The sequence below is a fragment of the Empidonax traillii genome, unplaced genomic scaffold, assembly GCF_003031625.1.
Source record: "Empidonax traillii isolate 1590-97213 ecotype Southwest subspecies unplaced genomic scaffold, ASM303162v1 scaffold396:size1303734, whole genome shotgun sequence".
Taxonomy (NCBI): Eukaryota; Metazoa; Chordata; class Aves; order Passeriformes; family Tyrannidae; genus Empidonax; species Empidonax traillii.
Window position 1 is genome coordinate 365,980 of NW_020955589.1, and position 23,554 is coordinate 389,533.

The 23,554-nt window shown below is 36.7% G+C and overlaps 1 protein-coding gene across 1 annotated transcript in view; it reads left to right on the forward strand.

Annotated features, from left to right (window-relative positions):
- The window catches only part of CDH6 (cadherin 6), a 50,203-nt gene extending 27,218 nt beyond the window's left edge, over positions 1–22,985 (forward strand). The window contains exons 4-11 of the mRNA XM_027893578.1: positions 1,152–1,319; positions 2,844–3,031; positions 4,482–4,735; positions 10,450–10,586; positions 14,196–14,317; positions 15,093–15,210; positions 15,300–15,551; positions 19,113–22,985. Coding sequence (XP_027749379.1) covers positions 1,152–1,319; positions 2,844–3,031; positions 4,482–4,735; positions 10,450–10,586; positions 14,196–14,317; positions 15,093–15,210; positions 15,300–15,551; positions 19,113–19,603 — 1,730 coding nt within the window. The 3' untranslated portion in view covers positions 19,604–22,985. The remainder of the gene's footprint in view (positions 1–1,151; positions 1,320–2,843; positions 3,032–4,481; positions 4,736–10,449; positions 10,587–14,195; positions 14,318–15,092; positions 15,211–15,299; positions 15,552–19,112) is intronic.
- The last annotated feature ends 569 nt before the right edge of the window (positions 22,986–23,554 follow it).

Consider the following 23,554-nt stretch of genomic DNA (forward strand, 5'->3'; position numbering starts at 1 on the left):
TAATCGGGTTTTAGCATTGGTTCCTATCTTAAGGAAATTGTACAGACTCCGTCACGGAAAAGGAGAGAGAGATTATATACATCTCAAACTGAAACCTGAGGTGAAAAAGTGTGCACAATTCTGGAAAGAGTGAGAGCCAAGATCAAAGGGAGCTTTTCTTCAAGCATAAGGTTTTAGGTAATACAAGCCAGGATTTTGCACTGGTGCACTCATTCTGACTTGGACAGTACACTATGTGCTCTTCTAGATTTATAAGAAGAATAAGGTAGCTGGGAGTTCACCAGTAGTAATCTTTTAGCACAAGGTTTGCGTGGGGCAAGGGAAGCGAAGTAAACCACAGTCTTGATCTTGCTGCCATGAAAATCAATTGCAGAACTCCTAGAGTGAAATAAGTCTGTCAAAGTCACTGTGAGTTTTGTCATGGATTGCAGTACTTGAATTTCACTCCTTTTGCTTACAAAAGAGTCAGTTCTTACCTTAAGAGATCCAGTGAGAAAGCAAACATTTTGCTTCATGGTAAATCTGAATGATTGAATTTCAATAGGAATTGCTGTCATAACTGATACTTGTGCCTGTGAAGAAGGAAGTGACTGGCAAATCACTCTAATCAATATATAAATAAAAATATATACACAGGCATGTTTTTATGCTCATAATTTTCTTAATTAATTTCTCTTCTTCCATTTAATGTTCTTGCACTCTTTAATGGTATTGTATTACAATTAGATTTTTTTTCTTTTTTTTGTTTTTACCACATCTGTCAAAATAAAAATATTGGCAGAACTGGAAGGAAATGATGGAGCACATTACAATGAATAAAGAGTCTTTTTCCAATTTGGTGAGAGACTCTAGCATGGAACTGAAAGAGGGTAAATATTTATGTAAAATAAATGGCTCACAAATAAGTAGAACATCTTTTTGGGGATGCCACTAATACGATGTCTGTCACATAGGCAGTAGCCTAAGAGGTGACATGACAAGTCTGTAATTTAATGAACCATCTCATAACAGTGAATATTTGTACTGGGCAAAGTTTACTTATTATGAAGAGATGGTTTTGTTTTTTTAGATGTAGGGCTTTTTAATAAGAATTTCCATCAAAGTCAGTACCTTACGTGTGAATCCCTGCTCTTTAATTTTCATGTTTTCAGGCATTATTAAAACTGCTTTGCTAAACATGGACCGTGAAAATAGAGAGCAATACCAAGTGGTCATCCAGGCTAAAGACATGGGAGGCCAGATGGGCGGATTATCGGGAACCACCACCGTGAACATCACATTGACTGATGTAAACGACAATCCACCTCGCTTCCCTCAGAGTATGGAAAATTTACATTCTGTGTTGTAATATTAACATGGACAAAAATTGTTCTTGTTTTGGTTTTTGTTCACCTTAGGTATTGTTTCTTCTATTGTGGACTTACTGAGTATCAAACTTTCTCTAGGAAGGCAAAAAAGAGCACATAAGTAAGCAACAGCACCATGCTAAGATCAATTGCAATGACTGGGAAACAAATATTTAATATTTTTACTTCAGCTGCAGTTGCCAGTTTGAGAGGTGAATTATTGTGCAGAAACAACTTCTGTTTTTTCTACCTGTTAAAGAGCTGTGATCAACATAATCTGTATTTCTTGTTCACCATTATTTCTTTTAGACCTTGTGGTTGATCACATTTTATGATTTCTGTTGTAATCTAATATATTTAAGTTTTGAAACATGTTTATTTAATTATGCAAAAATATCCTAAAAGTAATTCTATGAAAAATATTCACAACCAGAAAGCATTTGCTTCAATGGATTTTCTTATATTCTTTGCATACAGAAACAAAAGCATGTACATAAATATACCAGGTATTTCTGCCTATTTTACTTCCCCTATCTTAAATACTTTGGTACTTATCTGTGTGATATTTATGGGAATCAGTTGAGCAAGCTCTTCTAGAAAGTAATTTCTGTTAATGACCATTCATGGCCGTAAGTAATTCAAAGTGATTCAGCTTACATCCACTTCTCTTTCCCTGTTTTTACTTCCTTCCTTTTTTCTCTCTCTTTCTTGTTTTGCTCTTTCTAACCACTGCTCTCTGTATGATGTGTGTGTATCACAGTGTCAGTGTGTGTCAAAGTCAAGAGCAGCTGTTACAGAAAATAATTGCAGATCCTATCAGACAAATCAGCAAGCTTTGGCGGTTAAGTCGCTGGGAAAGTTATTGGAAGCAACTTGTCATTTAAGTTCAAACTCTGTTCTTAGCTGTGGGCAAAGAGTTTCCATTTAAATTAGAGCAACTTAAGAAGAAATATAGCACTCTGACCCCAGTAAGTTAATTATACCTCTCTGGACATAAATGTCTTCAATATAAAAACCAAAGATACAGCTTCATAATGCCGACATTCCACAAGTAGCCTTTTTTTTTTTTTCAGACGAAAATTCAACATACCACATTTTAATAGGCATTTGAGCTGAATTCAGCTTTTCTGTTACTAAGCTGCATTGGCCTCTGACAGTTCTTAATATTTGTCCTTTGGCCTCAGGACATTTTTCATATACAGTTCTGATATGGCCCACAGAGACCATGAGAATGTCATGAAAGGGACATATGTTGCTTAAGTTACATGTTTCTAGCAAAGCAAAATGCCCATCCTCCGTATTAGAAAACAGATAGAGAAAGAAGTTAGTTTTATCCACATGAAAGTATGGCAAAAGGTGAAGGCTTTTGCCCCAGGAAGGCCTGAAGACACAATGACTCACTAACTCACCTGTGCATGCCCAGCATGGACAGAGGGCAGAGAGATGGTGTCCAAAATACCATGAGACTAACAAAATTTCCTGCTCTGTCTGCTGTAGGCACATATCAATTCAGAGTTCCCGAGTCTATGCCACTAGATTCACCAGTTGGCAGGATAAAAGCCAATGATGCTGACGTGGATGAAAATGCAGAGATTGAATACAGCATCACTGAGGGGGACGGATATGACATGTTTGGAATTACCACAGACAAGGACACACAGGAAGGAATTATAACTGTGAAAAAGGTAAATATCTTTACACACTTTATCCCAGCCTCTGAAATACCAGCCAAAACTTTGTCTAGCACATACTCATTTTTCATTTTTTGTGCAAACGTGATTTTTGTTTAATTTGAATGCTATTTGTTAGGAATGTCTACATTACTGATGTAAAGTTTCTTTTATAAGTGCAGTTGGTATCCTTCCTGTTATGTTTCCTTGACTAAGCCCCAGTGCACATACTTTGAAGGAGCTGAGAGAGTAAATAAGCTAAGGAGTCAGGTGGGACTGAGAAAAAAATTATACAGCCTGAACATATCCACAGAAAAATTCAATGAAGCACCACCATCCAGCTGTGATTTTCTCCCTGTGATGCTTACAGGATTTGCTCACTTAGCAGAAGGTGCTGTGTTAAGAACACAGAAACAATCAATATCACATTGCTTATTTGCATTATCAGAGGACGTTGAATTGTATAGCTCTAATATATTACAGTACATAGACAAGTTTCTTTTGACTCACATTTTGTACAAATGTAATTAATAAATCTATCAGCATGCTTTAAAAAAAAAAATCACAGTGCCTTGCTAGATCGTAGTGGACATCATCTACTAATTGCACATTGGCTGTCAGAAAAGGTTTGAGAAATATTGTTTACAATGGGCTATCAGGCAAACTTGATAAGGTTACAGATATCATCCTTCATCAGTTCAGGTTCAGTCATCACTAGTAGACATTGTGTAGATTTTCCGAAGATGCACTTGCTTGTTGATATCAGTACGACACCTGTCATTACTTGTTTTTTAGGAGATGCCTTCCAGGGTCTGATTATGATACCAGTCTAACTCCATTTGCATTTCTGTCTGTTGCTGACAGAAGCTGTGAATCCTCTACAATGCAATGGAAAAACGGGGTGACTACTCCCTCTCCACGTTTTTCCAAGTACAGTGGCAAAGAGTCGCTAAATACTGCTGCTTCATACATTTAACGGTGTGATATAGTCATAACCGATCATAAAAACATGTTTGACTTGATGGGTGGTCCTGGATATCCAGACACTAGATGTCACAGTGTTTCATTTCAGTGATGGAATGCCAATATCTAAACAAGCAATACCTAGAAAATCTTCCCTCCTTTAGTGTGTGGTGCTTATAGACAAGGAATAGACAAGAAATCATCAAAATGCCAAAAATGACAGAATAACAGGCAAGAAGAGTTAATGCTATTTGAGAAGACTAATTGGTGTTTAGGAGTTCCAGGCCTAGAATTCCTTGAAAAAGTGGTTTTTTCTTAGTGTATCATCAGTGGCATAGAGCCCTCTCTTTCTCATTTCTGTTGACATTTTAATTCCAGTTCAGGCTCTTGTTATGTAGCTCAAACCTCCCCATGACTTCCTGCCATTCATTTGGCTCATCTGGTTGCAAGCCACAGCAATCTCCACAGATTTCTCACATTTTTATTTTTTTTTTCTTGCAAGGCATTGGATTTTGAAAATAAAAACTTGTATATTCTCAAAGTGGAAGCTGCCAATACTCACGTGGACCCTCGATTCCTGTACTTGGGACCATTCAAGGACTCAGCTACAGTCAGAATTCAGGTGGAGGATGTAGATGAACCCCCTGTGTTCAGCAGACCAGCATACATAATGGAAGTGAAAGAAGACATTCCAATAAACAGTGTAATAGGAACAGTAACTGCTCAGGATCCAGATGCTGGCAGGAACCCTGTGAAGTAAGCATATCCAATTTCAGCTTGTCCATAAATTTTTTTACAGCATTAATTTTGCATCTATCATGTCAGCACACACAAAATAAAAAATAACTTCTAACAATGTGAATTGTAGGGCATGCTTAAATACGGAGTGTTGTAGATGGTAAATAATCTCTCACGCTTGAGCATATGTCGTTACGTGTGATTGTGTTTGTGTGGCCTTTGCATCTGGAATTACATCCTGATCTCTTCAGTAACTAATGTCTGTCTTTATTTCTACCATGAAAGAATTTACTGCAAAAAAGAGCACTAAGAAGATGTTAGTGTTGTTCTTCCTCCTTTAACTTTTTCCAGTGCAGTGCAGTGCATCCTCTTGGCTATGTGACAGGGGGATGATTCAGCAGCCTTTTCTCCTTCCGTCTATCCAGACCTGTTTAGCAGAGGTCAGTTATCTCCTCTAAACTGCAAGTAGAAATGCCTCAAAGTCAGTTCATGTGCACACACAGGCTCTGATCTTACCTGTATCAGTGTAAGGCTAATAAGATAAAGAGTCAGTCTCATGAACTTTGTAAATCCCACTTGCCATGAATCAATAAACCAGTCTTAAAGGTGGTGGAGGAAATGTTAAGACTGGAGTAGCTAAACCTAAGCCTTCATTTTTTCGTAAATTAAGTGTTACATTGTTTCAATACGTGCTGGAATACTTAAGTCATATTGGATAGAGTATAAAAGAACTTTTAAATGATTGTGTGCTTTATTTAATGTTCATTGCTACTGACAAGGCAGTGAAAGGAGGAAATGAGAAGTAGTACAGCAATATTAAATTCAGGTCAATTTTCATCATGTCTCTGATTGGGCACCTTGGAAATGCAATAGTAGTCTTTAGATCAAAATAGAACAATGCAGGTTTAATAAAAATCCAGTCCACTTCTGCAAACAACTATCTTTCATCAAGATATCTTACTATACTTAAGAGGCATGAGTACATTTTAAGCTCTTAGCTCATCTTGTGAGGGGGTAAATATTATAATCTTAATTTCCTAGATGGAGAAGCTAAATCTAAAATGTTTCTGCAGAAACTCTCATTATCTTCAGTTTGCATGGCATGCCCTACACATGAATTCCTGCTCAAGACTAAGCCTTCTAAGTTTAATTAAGGCTTTCTTTCATTTATATCATGACATGATATATCATGATACGGTGTTCTGGGCCAGCAGAGCATAGTCGCTTACAGAGTAGCATAATGTTTTGCAGACTTTGGTGAAGCCCAGGGACAGAATAAACAACTTCTATAGCATGTTTTCATGGGCATGCTAGCATGAAGATGAAAAATTGTTTGGGGTGACACCTAGGCCCCTTGCAGACTTCATAGGAACGTACTTTTTTATACGTAATGGCACCGGAGAGTAAGGGGAGTGATCCCCTGCTTCCCCGTGGTGATAACTACAACCATTTGCATTTCACACCAGCTCCAGCTCCTAATTATAAGTGATTTACAGTGGATAGGGATTTTGCTGTTCATTGTTGAGTAGTGCCTTTTGGCTCTTTGCTATTAATTGAATGTGTGTGCTAAAACTTATCTAACTTTCAAAGGGCAGTTCTTTAATACAGTATAGGTACTTTGCATATTAAAGTATCAGACGGTTATTGAGCAAAATTTAGCAAAAGTGTCAAAACTGATGCAGTGCAGCAGAAATCTTGTTTTCTTTTTTCTTCAATAGCATGCAACAGTAAAGTGCAAGGAAAAGTAAAATAAAAATGAGGAAGAGGTTACAGTGATAGAAATAAACACAGAAAGAAGAAACATGAAAATCAGTAAGAGGGGAAGGAAATCAGAGGAGAGCAGTAGCCTGAGAGATGTTAACTTGCAATAAATGTAATTTTCTGGTGCTAATATCTTGGATATCTACTAGAATTTAGGGGCATGGGTTGCGTCTGCATCTTTTTGACAAGGTAATTTTTTTTTCTATCATGCAATAGAGATGCTAAATCCGATTTTCACTCTGAGCTTCGGGTGAGATGCAATTAGACTGTATATATATGTCTTGTCACTTGCTTGTCAATTTTTCTTGATGGTTAAAAATAAACTCTTTAGACACTTGATATTACAATGAAAACCTTCCATTTTCTCCTCTACTCAACTGAAGATTTCTCTTCCTAAACAAACTGAGCCCTAACTCTGTTAGATGAAAGCCCCTTTGATCTTCCATTAAAGGAAACCTTCACAATATCATTATGAAAATGCATTATGAAAAATTCACACACGCATCCCTTCCTGACCCACAAATCTTCCTGACTTGTGGTTACATTAGACAGCAAGCTGCTGAACATCAGAAGACAATGAAGCAATAGCAAAAAATGAAGCAGATATCTGCCCTGGTTCTGAGACTGCATAATCATTCATGACCTCTATATTGGTTGAGCTGAATTTCATCAGTCTCTCTCTTATAAATTAAGTTTTGCTGTGAAAATGTGGAAAAAAAAAAAAGTTGAGAAAATACAAAAATACATCAGCTATATTTGAATATGCATCTATGTGTAGTGCTGCTAACACGGTCCTGAGTAACACTCCACTGTCCAGATGTGTTATAAAAAAAAAAGGTTTGCATTCTGCTTGTGTTTTATCTACACGGAAATAATATAAATCTCTGCATACTGAAAAAAAATGCTGAAACTGGCACTGCTGTTTTGTACATCAGATCTTTTTAAATTGCTAGTTGAGTTTTTTTGCTATAGTAACTCCTCAGAGGCATAATGAAGTTCATCAGTCACTGGAACTGTCTTCCTGCTGTGATTTGATTTACTAAAGTATCCCAGATGAAAATGATCTGCAAACAAATGTAAGGCTTAATTTTGTTTGTGTATTTTACTGACAACATATTTGCATGTGTTAGATTCTCTCTTTCACCCTTACCTTCTTCCTATTATGTAAAAGGAGAGACTGTAATCTGCATAGATACCTTTTAACTTCCTAGCTTGTCAATTCCTCAAAGTTTGAAAGAGATGAAATCCTGAAATCTGACAAATACACACGAGTAATTTAATTAAATAAATGTAAAAATGAATTTGATGTTATCTTCTTAATTCTTACTAGGTTATGATCCATAAGTCAGAATCCCCACCAATTCAACATAATTAAGAGTCTTGATCAAAAGAGACTGGATTATGCAAACTGAGAAACAGAAGTGACAGTCTAGCTTATTAAAATCATCCTTCTAGATCAGATTTAATGGTATAATTGGAATATACTTTAACTGCATTGACCTTGTATGTATTTTCTTTGGGATATGAAGAAATAAAATTAACATTTCATTAAGAAACTGTTCTCTGCTGAGTTTTTTTTTTTTTTTATGAGTTTAAGTTTCCACTGTACAAATGACTGAATATATGTATGGCTTTACAAATACTTACATTTTAAAATTCTTAATATCTTGAAGAAGAAGTCCTCAGTGTTACAGCTCTGGTAATCCTAGAATTTGGGAAATCCTACAAAAGGAAGATAGTGATCACAATACACTAAGACATTAAAATGTGCTAAGACAGTAAGATATTTCAAGTTCATTCAAAATATAAAGCAAGAGTGAAAGTAAAACTGAAGAAAAAAACCTCAGTGAGTGGACAACTCATGCCTAAAGCTAGTTGCTTATTTAAATATCTTGCTGAATAAGAGCCTGAAACATACTATTACAGTTGAGTGGAAAGCTAATCTATGGAAAATCCTGATACTTCATTTTGAAGAAGAATGGAAAATCTAGATTTACTGCAAAATGGAAATAAGAAAGTATTTCAGCTGAAAGATATGGAAATGAGCTACAGAATATCTGAAAAATAATTGAATTCATGAAATACCAGCATAATATCATACAAAGCCTGACTGAATGAAAGTTAAAATGAAATGTGTACCATATCAAATACTTACTTTGTAAAAATATAAACTAGCCAGACAAGTTTGTATAAACGTGTTTCCATCAAACATTTCAACCAAGTCAACATATTCACATCTGCTATTTAGGTTTGGACAAAGCAACACTTTTCAAGCTGAGGTATGCAGCATTACAGTGCTGCATAAAGAAACTAGGTTAGTGACACCACAGCTGACTTCATGCAGCCAAAATTGCAGTATTGTCAGTAGAGTGACAGCAGTGAATGAAAACTAATTCTGAAGTCCTGAAACACAAGCAAGGTGTGCTTGTGCAAGTCCTACCAAAAAAAAAAGGTAGCTTACTAGTCCTAGTACCTTCAAATGTCATTTGGCTCATTCCATAGGAATTTAATATGGAAAAACAGTTTAGTGCAAATAGTTAATACTTTCTATTGTTTTGTCTAGCAAGGTAGACTACACTTAAATTCTTATTTTGGAGTAAGACTTGTCTAATCTACTGTGGACATTATATCCCATTAGTTTATATGCAAGGAAGAAAAAAAAATTCAGTTACAAGATAATTAGCAAGTTAGTTAATGTTAAACTTTTGTCAGAATCATGTCTCAACTAGATTCTTCTATTCCCTCCCTTATCCATGCAAGGTCTTTCTCAGAATTTAAGGGACACTGCACAGGCAGTAGGAAATCCATGCAGAATAAAGGACATGTCTTGTAGCTGCTCCTAGGGCTGAGAGGGAACAAAAATTTTTCTTCAGCCTCTGCATTCCCCTCAGTTCTGTAGTGGCAGTAAACTCTGCCAGTCATTTTCCTGGCCCAGTTTTCATCTGACTGCTTACCAGCTCAGCCATTATCATTATCCTAGTCTGGGCACAAGGGACAGCAGTAGCTGCCTTTGTCTCCATCGACACGGCCTGCAAGGAGACCAAGGGTACACACACTGGGTGTCCTGAGGCTCTGTCTTGGATTGTACACGAGCACACAATTGGGCTTGAAATAAGAGCAGAATAATGCAATTGCATTCTTGCTTTGGCAGCATCAGAGACATATTTCTGTCAAAACATAATTTATGCAAGAATTTTCCCTTCATGAGAGATGAAACCAAGTCACCACATTTGGATCAAGGTGGTAGCACCCTCTCCTGGGAACTGGAGAGTTCAGCTTTTAAACTTGGATTCATTCAGTTCAGCAGAAAAAGCAAAAGATCAGATTGAAAATTTGAATCTGTATTTAGACTCTGAGCTCCCCCAGAGCTTGTTAGCATTCATTTTCACATCTAGATACCATCAAGCCTGGCTGAGAACGTTAGCTTTAATGAGTTACAGCAAACCTTTGTGTGATATGTACCGTGGAATAATGAATCTCTATTCCATGCTGACATGGTTGGGGAGAGCAGCCTTTTTAAATGCTGAGAAGTGAAAGGCAGAAATGCACCCCAGCCGTCAAATTTTATATCAGAAATGATTGGGAACAGTTGAGATATCAAACCGTAAAAAGAGAGTTTTATAAAGGGAAAGCAAACTCAGCCTTAAAATAAACTTCATATCTTTCAGGACACAGGCTTCACATTTCTCACTAAAAACAAAGCTTTGATGATTCTCAGAGGTATGTAAATTCTGCAGCAATTCATTTATTCACTGACGATACTCCACCTTCTAAATCAAACCTCCAATGTGTCATTATCCAGTAGCTCAGAATTAGCTCTTTGTGTGAATACACAAAGACTCTGAAACCTATGCCGAAAACAAAAGGAAACCCCATTTACTAGATGTTTGATGTCTAGTCTTAGAAAATGGTTTAAGAGCATAGAAATTAAAAGGAAAGCATTCCCCTAACCCCTTTCTCTGTATTTGCAGGTACTCTGTAGATCGTCACACTGATATGGACAGAGTATTCAACATCAATTCAGGAAATGGTTCGATATTCACTTCAAAACCTCTTGACCGGGAAACACTGCTGTGGCACAACATTACAGTAATAGCAGCAGAGATCAGTAAGTTAAACCTAAATACAACTCTTGTCCCTGATGTAATGAATTTAGCCTTCTCGCTGAGTGTGTGGAAAGCACGGTTGGACAGATGTCAGGTTATATGGATACTCCACTCAATACTAATGAAGAAGCAGTAACTCTGCAAGAGCTTGTCTGCAGTTTTATGTTTACTAGGGACAGAGTTCCCGAAGTGGTAACTTAGCTAAGCATGAAGGAAAGAAGACAGTTCTGTGTTTTCTAATCATTAATAGCCATTTTTGAGAGTGGTTGTTGAAATAAAAAACTGGCATGCAGCATACAAGATGGTTTAAAGCCATACTGCATTCCTTTGCTGAATTCAGTCTCATCCAGACTGGATGTTTTCAAGTAAGGCTAAAGTGGCTGGGCTGAGCTAGGTGCCCAGATCTTAATCAGTTTAAGGATTTCTACTTTTGACTTCTTATGCATCCTTTTGAAATTACAAGCTGTGGTTACAAATCAGTCTGTCACTTAGTTTAGGACTTAGTGCCTTTTAATGCTAGGTATGGGGTTTCAGCACACCAAATACTGACTGTTAGTCAGGTGTTTGCGTTTCCATTACGTCCTTGAAGGAGTGATCCAGGGTCAAGAGTCGAACACAACAGGCAGCCCCTGGGTAGAGGAAGAGGGGAAAAATAAACACTGAAAAAGGAAAGAATAGCAACAGTTAGGATGCACATTTGCACTGATCCCAGCAGGGTTAAAATAGTCTACAGTATAGAAAATTGTATAGTGTCTGAAAACCAACTTAACATCCATACAAAATCTCACTTGGTTCCTTGCTTTCTCCCCTGAGCACAGACCTTCTACTGGGCCAAATACTCTCAATTAAACCTCCGGTGTCTGACACTGGTTTCTGTCTTAAATCTCATTTCTCTTTAGTCTGAATCATTCCAGGCTTCAATAAGATACTTCCTAGGGTGTGCTTTACTAAGCCTGGATCAAACTGGGCAAAACTAGGGTAGATGTCTTCCAAAGGTAATTTCCTTGGTTGAAATGCAGCTGCTTTTCTGATCTAGGACTAATTTTAATCTCAATAGACTAGACTTGAAAGTACCACTGCTTATTGTTCCTAAGCTAGCTAAATACAGTAATTTCTAGCTAGGCTACCTAAAGTCCCATCCCACTAAATTCCATAGAATGACTGATTACCCTCAGTGGCATATTATCACATTAAACTCCAGGTATATTTCAGTGAAGTAATCTCAAAAAAAAAAAAAAAAAAATCCAGTCAAGTTGCAGGCAGGATGCACATTCAGATGGGTAGGTGCTCCCTTGGATATGGGAAAAAAAATAAATTACAAAGTCATAAGGAGAAACACCTTTCAGTGGTGACTGTTTTTGATTTCATTTTACAGTTTAGAAAAAAAAATATAGAGAAATGGTTTTTTCTTGGTCTAAAATTGTCAGTAAGTGTAGACTGCTCCATTTCTAAATATTCTTTTTCACCAGTATGAGCTGCAGTTGCTCAGCAGCCCAGAGAATCAGTCGTGCTGCGACTGCTGCAAACAAATAGTTGGTGAAGCACCGGGTCAGTACATCTGCCATAGTCAGAAGGCAAATTGGCATTAAAACTCAGTACACATGTCTACTGAGTCACAGCTGCAGAATTACAGCTGATTTACCAGAGAGCATTCCCAGAGTATTTTTAAATATTCATTACTTAACATTTAAGGGTAAATCAAACATTGGCAGGATTTTGAGGCTGTATTCTGAAAAAAAAACCACTTTAACAGTTTGGTTGCTGGCTCAACAAAAATCATATCCCTATGGAGAGAAATAGATTTAAGCAGTTTGTGGAGTCTGTGGAGTTTTTTTTGGAGATGGAGCCCAGAAGTAATTGAAGGATAATGCAAACAAAATAACCTACATCAATTAACCTGCACAAATAATTTGAAAGATGATGACAAAAAGAAAAACGAAAAAAAACTTGAAGACAACTTTAAACTGACATTTCCTTTAAATCAGAAAAAAAGGCTGATGTTCATAGAGCATAGAATTTGTTTGAAACTCCTGTTTATTCCAGTATCATTTTAAATTGTGATAACCTTAAGACCTAGAAATAAAATGAAAATATGTAGTTCATGGTTCAAAAAGCAGGAAAGAAAACAATTGTATCTCTTGAGAGGAGAAGAAACACATTGGCCAATAGATTTGAACATATTTGTTAGAAAAGTATGCCCTTATGAAATAGTCTTGCCAATAGTCCTTTGACTTCAAATGAATACCTTTGATTTCTGTCTACTATAAAAAGATCACTATTTCTATTGATGTATTTTAGCATAGAATTCAGCCTAGTCTGTATTATACATAAGATGTTATTTTATACATTGAATGAATTTAGCCCGATGGTTCATAGTAGAAAGTGGTTTATGCCTAATGGAATCATACTAACTTCAATAGGACTGTGGAGCATTAAAGCACAATATTTTGTCCCAGTGACTGAGCTCTGTAATAGAAATACACAGTGCCAATTTTGGAGAAAGCATTTTCAAATTTATAAAACTATGATAAACACAGTTACAGGACTTTAGTTAAAAGCCAACAAGCTACTATAATGAATAAATATAATAATAAAGTCAACAAGCTACTTTAATGAATGCTTGTAGAAGCATATAGAGTCTTAGATCTGCTATGTTTTATTGCAGAATTTTTTCATTGAATCATAGGTTAAAATGCATTAATAAACTATTTTAACGTGGGTAGGAAATCAACATAACAAAATTCAGTGTAAGCCCTCATGTAAGAGAGGGAGAAAGTATTTTTAAATGAAACTAATTTCAATCCCACTCTTTCCCTCATAGACGTATGGTGCATTTCCAGATGTTTTCATTTTTATCTAGAAAGATGACAATATTTTCATCAGTATTTTATACTCAGGAATATCCTTGTGAAATTCAGTCTCTTGGTACAATGCAGTTCTTACAGGAAAAAAAAAATTGTTTACATATGGGGATCTGCAGATTCTATATAGGGCTTACGTTCTTCAGCCAATACATTTTAGTTTTTACTCTAGAACATCAACCAAACCAATTCATAGCAGATTAGAAAACATCTGTGATCACAGCTGCAGTTACTATTTCTATAACATAATTATAATCATGGTAGCTAAGGAACTGTGTCACAAGATTTGTGGGGACAGAACATTATATTTAACAAGTGGAGAGGAAAAAACCCACTCGTTTCTATATTCATGACTCTTCAATATCCTGTTTCAGAGCTAAGGAATGGGATCTGTTCTAGAGACTTTGTTGCCACCAAACTGTGTCTGTGGGCTAATAAATAGATTTAATTTAGGTCCAGTATTATATTTATATATATCACAAATAAATTCATAATCATACTTGGAATGTTCAAAGGAATTTGTAAATCCTAGACTCCTATCTAGTCTTAACTCTGTAGTTTACACAGAATTAGAGCAATGATACTACATTCATCCCATAACGCATTCACCAGAAATCAACTGAATATAAGTGGAGTGCCATGAGTGAGAATTAAGGCAATGAGCCTACAAGTCTGTCCTTTTCCTCTACCGCACTGAGCTGGAAGCTGGGCTAAATAAAATCTCTGTTCATTCTGAGTTTATCATTTCAGACAACCCAAAACAAAGCAGCCGTGTTCCAGTGTTCATTAAGGTTTTGGATGTAAATGACAACGCTCCAGAGTTTGCCATGTTTTATGAAACCTTCGTCTGTGAAAATGCAAAAGCAGAACAGGTGTGTTGTCTCCTTGTACTTAGAAAATATTCCAAATTAAATCAGTTTTGCTACTACTCTTGCATCACCTCATCAAGAGGGTGTACTTTGCATTGCATCAAACTTAATTGCAAAATTAAACAGTGGTTGCACAGTATCTGATTTCACTTAGTATTCTTGCAGCTAGCACGACAGTATGTTTTAGACTGTTATTTTCTGTACTGCACCTTGTTATCCCTGATTCATTTTCATTCTGCGATTCTCTCCTTTATTCAGGCACCTCCATTGTCTCCTTCAAAAACAGTTTCAGGGCTGTAACTGTTACAGGTCCTGTCTGTGATACAACTATTCACTGCCAGATAACTCTCACTCAACCTGTCCTATTGTTAGGTAGTTCAAAGTAGCAGATAATTTGGAAGATTCAGCCAAACTAATTCTGTGACATGAGATTTGGGCAGATAAATAAATAGTGAGCTTTGAGGACTGTCTCACCTTTTGTCTCTATTGCTTGTCACTTGCAAAGGTTTCCTACCCATCTGGAGTGGCATCAACCCAAGCCTTCTGTTGAATTCAACATGATTTTCCTGCCAACTTGCAAATTGGCTGATGGTATAGAATACAAAAGTATTGTAATCCTAAACAGCATCACTTTTGTTAAGCTCCCTGTAGCAACATCATGTGCCTTAAAACAGAAGAAAAAAAATTAATAACATTATTTTACAATTTACTTTACAAATTACACAAATAAACATGAAGTCCACTGACTTTCAAAGTAATTCTGTTCTTATTGTTTCAGCTGATACAAACATTAAGTGCTGTTGATAAAGATGACTCTTACAATGGACATCAGTTTTCATTCTCCTTAGCTCCTGAGGCAGCCAGCAGCTCAAACTTCACACTGCAGGACAACAGAGGTGAATTTCTGGGAAGACTTTTCTTTATTATCTCTTCCTTGCTTTCAATCTTCTGATGAAGATTTAATGCATGCTCTGTGTATTTCCAGATAACACAGCAGGGATTTTCACCCGAAAAACCAGATATAACCGGCATGAAACAAGTACCTACTTCTTGCCAGTGGTAATATCAGACAATGATTACCCTATCCAGAGCAGCACTGAAACAGTGACTATTCGAGTATGTGCTTGTGACCATCGAGGCAAGATGCTGTCCTGCAATGCAGAAGCCTTGATTCATCCTACTGGTCTTAGCACTGGGGCTCTTATTGCCATTCTTCTCTGTATCATTATATTACTTGGTAAGTAGTTCAGGGACATTTTGTTGCTTTCATGGTTATTTTGCATTGCTGTAATGATTATTGCAAGACTAGGACAAAGGCAGAGGAAAGACATTTTGTCTTATCCTTCATATACATTATTCTATTTCCTCCTCTGAGGGCTGCTACAGATAGGGTGTGTAGAATACAACCTATCCAATGTACAAGCCAGAGGAGACAGCTTGGCTCCACCCCCCGATTGATGGAAAGAGACAGCTGTAGGGAGACATTAATCCCATTCCTTATTGGTATCTGAGGAGGACCAGACTCATCACCCTCTGCAGGTGTCCATCCCTTTCCATTGTTCGTAGAAGGAGACCAGATAACATAGGTTTAAAGAATTAACTTCCCATGTCTAAACTGAGGAGAAACAAGTCTCAGTGCTTCTGTTCAATTGGAAAAATATGCTGAAAACTTCTAAAGAACTCTCTCAGAGGCTGCAGGGTCCTCCATTTCAGGCACCTGTGAGTAGGAAGAGGTTGGATCCTGTGTGTGGAAGATGTACAGAGCTCACATTTACAGGAGATATAGATATATATATATAAGGACAGTTTGAAACATCTCTCACATTCCTCTGGGATTCTACCGCTCTCGTACTGCAAACAGAGATATGGCCATTAGCCAAAATCTGTCTGTCTGTGGAGAACTCTACAACACAGCACAGGCTGTTCTCTGGGAAGTGTTATTGGTCAGGAAAGAAGAAAGTCAAACAATTTTTATATCAATAGGGACAATCAGGGGAGAAATTTTTTCCTTAGTGATGCTGCTTCTTTTTACCATGCTAGTATCTTCCTTGGACATACTCAGCACCACTGCAGAATCATCCTGACCTTCACTATTAACAAAATTTCCCTCTCCGGTAATGAGTCAAAGACCACATTGTGATTCTCAGACCAACAGTATAGTATGGCTTGTTCAAATAAGCACTATCCCATTTTCAGAAAAGATTCCCACAATAACATCTTGTCTTTAATTCACTTTTGAATTCATTTTTCAAAACATAGTATCATTGCCCCTAAGGGCTGAGCTCACTTTGTGTTAAGTTCCTTACCAGAAAAAGAAATGTAATGCTGCAGGTAGCCTCGCACTCGTTAGTACAACTGTGCTCATTAATATCAATCTGACATTAAACGATTTCCTGTTTTATGTCAATCGAAAATAATTGATTCTGTGTGCTAAGCAGCACTTTATGTCAATTACTGCTCATGCCACCATGCACCATAAGCAGATTTTCAATTAACTCAGCTATATAATTTTCCATTTTCAGGTTGGTTGCAGAGTTTGAATGTGCAACCACTACTGAGTGAAAAACAATACTCTGGGCAGACCTGAACCACAGCTCAAAATTTAGCAGCAACAAAAAGTGACTGTAAATTGCTAGGTTTATTTGGAGTTTAAGTAAGTCTAGCAGCTTATCAAGAGGCCTCAGACACTGCTAAACACTGACATGCAAATAAAGGTGATGTCCTTTATCATGTAACTTCTAATGGGCTTTTTTGCCTGCAAGTTCAGCACAAAATAATAGAATACACATATCAGACATGTGACATAATATCAAAGGTTCATTCTTGCATGTTTTGTGTAACACCTTTCTTGTAATGAGCTACTTCAGCAACCCTTCGATGTAAAATCTGTCATTCTTGCACTTTCTCAGACCATTCTACCAGTTGCTATTCCAGAAGCTCATTCAAAATTGACATTATTTTTCAAGTTCTCCAGAATATTCTCTAGCTATCTCTGTTCTGTCACATACACCTTTCCCCAGTCCTCCCACGGAGTGTCACAGCTTTATACTCTCGAGGAAGAGAATTATCTCTTACTGCGTTTTTGCACAGCAGCACAAAGAGGCATCACTCAGATTAGGACCCTTTTGTGACACCACAAGTGAATTCTTATCATTAGGCTGAAAGCCTGAATTGCCACCATTTGAACCATCTCTCCTAATTCCTCCAGTTGCACCACCTCACTTATTTCCTTTCAGCTCATATTGACAGATGTTCTTCTTTATTCCCAGTATTCCCACAACAAGACACAGCATTTTCCTGCTTTATCCTGTCTTCTTGGTATCCTTCCATAGTTAATGGAGAGGAAAAACACATCTTCTACAACATGCTTGGGCACACCTACGGATAGTATCTTGCTCTAAGCAATCCTGCAGGGGAGCTCATAATTTAAAAACAAACAAACAAAATCCCCCACAAAAATCCCCTAAAACCAATGAAATGAACACCATGCCACCCCAGTCCCCCACAAAAAAAAAAAAAACCAAACCCCCAACAAACCAGCTTTTTGTCTGTCAAAGGAAGCTAAGAATGAGAAGTTTCAATGGGCTAAAGTTTTGGGTTGGGGACTCACCATTTCCCTTTGAAAGGTTACCAAAAAGTCCTTAAAAGTTACTGTGCTTTGACTCACATACCATTTTAGAAACACAACTGACATGAAAGATAATTGTGATCCACCTTATCATCTCATATTAATGAGTTTAGGCATTTCTGCTTTCCTTTGCTTTGAAAGAACTATAAGAACAGCAAGATGTGTCTTCCCTTGGAGTTTGCACAGCAGAGGTGAAATACTGGGCAATGCAGACCTCAAACTACCAAAGCAATATTAATAGTAGAAATAACCCTGCTTCTTGCTGCTGTTCATTTGTCAGTATTCAGCCATTTACCACCTTAATGCATAATCCAGCTAATAAATCTGAAATCAGCTTCTATACAAAAGTATTTACCATATTCCTTTCCATCTTCTGTTCCACTTCTCCAACTGTTCTGAGAATCATTATTGAGCAAAATATTAAAGTTTGGACCAGGGTCATTGGAAAGAGTTTCTTCCCTCAAAATAAATGAAAAATATATGTATGCATACACGCACACTTTAAAATGAAGGACATAAAATATGTTTCAGAAATCTGTCTTTGGCAGATTAAAAAATAACTTTATCATATATCACCAGTCTAAGATTTAAGTCATGTACTTTTTTAAGGTGGTGTACATTGTAAAAACCATGGAAGTTAATAAACTCAGACTTTATGCTGTCTCAAAATCCACTCCATATTCCAGGCTTTTTTTTCCAGAGGAGGATAAGTTTACTTATCTTGAAATTCAGCTTAGCTAAACTCAGTGGATTCCAGCCTTGTCCATAGCAGAAGTTGCATATTGTCCCAGAGGTTCAAGGTAAATAACATCTGATGTTACTTATTTTGAAGAAAGTATTTCTCCCATCCCAACTGTTATGAAACTAGTTCTGTTCTCAAGGTATTTCAAAATTACTATTATGACTCTGGGTAACAAAAAGTGTCCCCGACAAAATGACACTCCGCTTCCTTAAAGCTTGGCGTCACCTTTTTTCTAGTGCACATCCATGCCATTTCATCTCCCAGGGAACTCACAGGCAGAGCAAGCACAGCATGAAAACCTGGCACACACATTTTCAGTTTTGCAAAACATTTTCTAAAACTTTAAATTTGAGCCGAGGTGCAGCATTTCTTCTGGGCATTAATGGAGTTGGGGATTAACCTTCTTTCACTGTTGTTTTTGTTTCTAGTTACAGTGGTGCTGTTTGCAGCACTGAGACGGCAGCGGAAAAAAGAGCCTTTGATTATTTCCAAAGAAGACATCAGAGACAACATTGTCAGTTATAATGATGAAGGTGGTGGAGAGGAAGACACCCAGGCATTTGATATTGGTACGCTGAGAAATCCTGAAGCTATAGATGATAATAAATTGCGCAGAGACATTGTGCCTGAAACACTTTTTATACCACGGCGGACTGCAACAGCGCGGGATAACACGGATGTCAGAGATTTCATTAACCAAAGGTTAAAGGAAAATGATACAGATCCAACAGCCCCCCCATATGACTCGTTAGCAACCTACGCATATGAAGGTAATGGTTCTGTGGCCGAGTCCCTCAGCTCCTTGGAGTCAGTGACTACAGATGGAGATCAGGACTATGATTACCTCAGTGACTGGGGACCTCGGTTTAAAAAGCTGGCAGATATGTATGGCTCAATGGACAGTGACAAAGACTCCTAATATGTTGCCTTTTTTTTTTTCTTTTTGTTTCCTGTCCTCATTTTCAGAAACAGCGTTGGGATATGTGAAGTGGCTATTTCTTTCTATTTCTCCACAGCTGTGTGAAAAGGGTTCTCTATTCTACTCGTTTGAATTGTCTAATGACAGAAGTCTGTGTGGGTTAGCCATCAGAAAACTTTTTCTAGTATCATTTTATGAGCTTCCAAGAGGCAAAATCCTTATTTTTTAGTGCATCCAGTTTACCAGGCTAGTCTTACAGGCACAGCAGTAGTGGAGGGGAAAGAAAGGATCAGATAAGGGGCAATATTTTTACTTGTTCTGCTTATATTGTAAATTGGAGTATATTACTGTTTAAGCTCACTTGCTTTTTTTACTTGTATTCAGACTATTCAGCTCAGACAATTGCTCTGTCGATTGTGTATTGCACATCCCAATGTAATGAGGTACCCTAGTTTACCCTATGTATTATAGTTAAAAGTAGTGGTGATGGAATGAAGGTTTATTATACAAGTAGAGTAAGCTGAGAAAAAAAACATCAAACATGCATTTTACTCATGGAGATGGTAGAAAGGCTTAATGGTCATTTAAACCTAAGTGTTTCTCTAGAACTTGCCATGCCCCCAATGCACTGAATCATACTGACACACACATATATATATTTCATTGACTTCTCTGTATATATTCTTCTGACCTAGCATTGCTGGAGAGATGTGTGTGTGTGCACGCGTGTGTGGTCAGTTGCCCCAGTATCTACTTCTTAGATGAATTCCCAGTTCTAACCCAGACCTGCTTTGCGATACAGGGAAAGTCATCAAATCCAGCCCCAGATTAGGTCATGAATCGGATGAAGGAACAGATCATTACTGTGCTTTTGTTTGTACTTCTGTTGGCCTCCACCTGCACATCAGTTCAGTGACTGTCACTGCACTGGGGAGGTGGGAGTCAGGATGTTCATATCCAGCTACTTCTGCCTGTTCTCATGTGCAGGTGGGGAGGAGAGGCCTCAAGGTGACTCTGCCACCCACTGGGGCAAACGGAGGAATTGCAGAGAAGGGCACACTGCTTTTTTTGTCCTCACCTTCTCTACGTGGATGTCCAGGGTGGATTCCTGACTTGACTCTCTGCCCAGTTTCGCTATCTGTAAAATGGGGAAATAATTCCTACCTCATCAGGATGTTGCAAGAACTATGTAAGTCATTTAGAAAATGCTTTAGAAATGGAAAACGTTCTACAGTTGGCATTCTACTGCTGGAAGTAAATTGTCTTGGGTTCGGGTTGTGTTTTTTTTTCTCCTTCCAGATTCAAGCCCTGAATGCACAAATAAGTGAGAATTAGTTGTCATTCCAGTGGCCTGAAAAAGTAGGGCTTATAACTATAACTCATCTTTTAAAATAAACTACACAGCCAGGTTTGTTAAAGACTTCACCAAAAGGTAAAATTTTAATCCTAAGTGTCATGTTAAAATGGGCAGAAAGGAAGAATTTTCATATTTTCAGATTTGTACTCTATGCTTTAGAGGGTACAGCATAGTTCTGTGGTGATTTAGTTTTAAGGTATTGTCAGCAGAAAAGCTGTAATTGTATTCCTGGAAGGATCATAGGTAAAATTGACTATATACCATCAGGATTTCAATTTTTTTTTTAATATATATATCTTTTTTAAATTAATTGTATTATTCCAAGCCATGTTTTGAATTTTAATAGGTAAGGTGTTTTTCCATCACCTTTCTTTTGTGATGGCAGTTGCTATTGATTGTATCCATCGGTGTGTCTGGATACATCTGAGAGTCAAAGAGACATTGGTTTGGAAGACGCTGAATGCATCTGTGATCGATTGATGATTTTTTTTCTTTTTTTTTTTTTATCAATTCCCTCTCATTGAGATAACAGGTTTGTTAAAGGCAATTGATTAGTTCCCAAAGCTAAAAGGGAAAAGTTGCAGATGGTTGTTTTGATTTACTTAGGTCAGCGGTAACTGTAACCAGTTTATTAATTAATATATTAATATTTGAGAGCTCACATTATTAGAACTTTCAATCCTGTTATATTAATTGCATTCCACATATAAGGTTGTCAGGGATAGTGTAATTGCGGAAATATTATTTTGTATCAACAACTTGGCTCATTTGACAATTGAAAGGCCAAGCTCTCTTGAGAGCTAGGGTCTGTTTAATGATATATTTTAAAGTTATGTTAGTATTCATGCTTAAAAAAGCAGGAATATCTTTTTTTTTTTTTTTAGTATAGTTTACAACAATGTGTAACATTGTTGTCATGCATTTAGAGCATTATTTTTAATTTAGCGTCCTATTGAGATGATGGTTTTGTTAATTCCTTTTAGAAAGTGTTCATTTCCATTCTTCTTTGTGATGGTCCATTTCTGTTTATAAAAAGTAGTTTAAGCAAAAGTATATGTAGAAGTACACATTTTTTATTTATGACCACCCCATCACACATAAATTTTATAAAATTAAATGATAATTTTATACCATGTTTCTGTTATAAATAAGATGCAAGCATAGGTTGTGTTAAAGTAAAATTGTTTTTCCCCCTTTTTTTTCTTCAGTGAGTAAATTGCTCTTATCAATTCTTTGAACAATAATTGATTAGCATAAAAAAGAGAAGTACAGTAAAGTAAAAAGTACTTAAGAGAATATAAGTATTTCTTAAAAATTGGTTATAGGCTTTTTAGATTTTATTTTATTTGCAGGTCTTGTTTGCATTCTAGAGTTGTCTTTCCTTTTAGACAGGAAGAAGAAATTAGTTAAATCATTTTAATAAATCCAAAGTCTTCTGCGGAAGAATTGGAAAGTTAATACATATTTATGTAACTTCAGATATGCATAAATCCTGGTATCTACTTCCAAGTTGAATTGGTTGAATTTTTAAATTTTTTTTTAATTGAAATAAAGTTATATATTCATAAGGGAAAAGATTTTTCCACCCTATTCTCTTATTTAGTAAAGGGAAAAGAAGAGGAAAAGTGAACTAATAAAATTTTAAACTAACAATACATAAAATGGTTTGTTTTACATAACTTGGTTAATAGGTGGTCTTCCAACAAATAGTTCTTGATGAAAACACAAACAAATTAGAAGAATTAGTAAACTAATAATCTAAGTAATTTTTAAAATTTCATCGGTCTCGGGCAGTTCTGATTCACTCGTATCTTGTTCCTTTAAAAAGATAAGGTGAAAATTCGGCCTACTATAAATTAATCATTAAAAAAAAAAAAAACAACCGAAGGAATAATTCATTAAGTGTTGACTTAGCTTCTGTGTATTACAAAAGTTAATAGAATTTAAGAGAAGTTTGATGGCAGTCTCTTCACTCAATTGTTAGTGTATGTGTGTGTGTGCTGCATTCCCAGAGAAAGAGGAAAACAAACAAAAAAACCCCACGAAAGTCCCTAAGGGCTTTCTCTTACAGGTTATCACTTAGTGAGTCAAGTTGTTTAACACAGTGGTTAAAAGTCAAGCACTGATATTTAACTGTTTACAATAAACCAGCTAGGTAAGAGAAACAAAGAAGAAGTGTAAGATCACATCATTTTTGCTCAAGTACGCTTTCTTCTTTTTATGCGTATTCCTGTGAAACAAGCAAAAAAAAAGAAATATGCTTGGTTCACTCTTGAACTAGAGAGGCTGATTAGAGAGAGGTGTTTAAGATTCAAAAAAAAGATTTCAGCTTCTGCTTCACAAAGTATTTGCCTCTTAGATTTTACAGTTTGTCTCCAAGTTTAGGGGTGGATCTCCTTTTTGATCAGAGCAAGTGAGACTGCTTATAAAAATTTGACAAGAGTCACTGTTTGGGCTAGATTTCTTTAGAGTTTTTTGCAGGCTTCTGCCTCTCACTCTGGAACCATGAGTTAACTTATCAGTTCAATAGGTAAACACTTGTTCTGTTTACTCTAGTGGCTGGATGCTGTCTGGAAAGTGGATGCAGCTTCTCA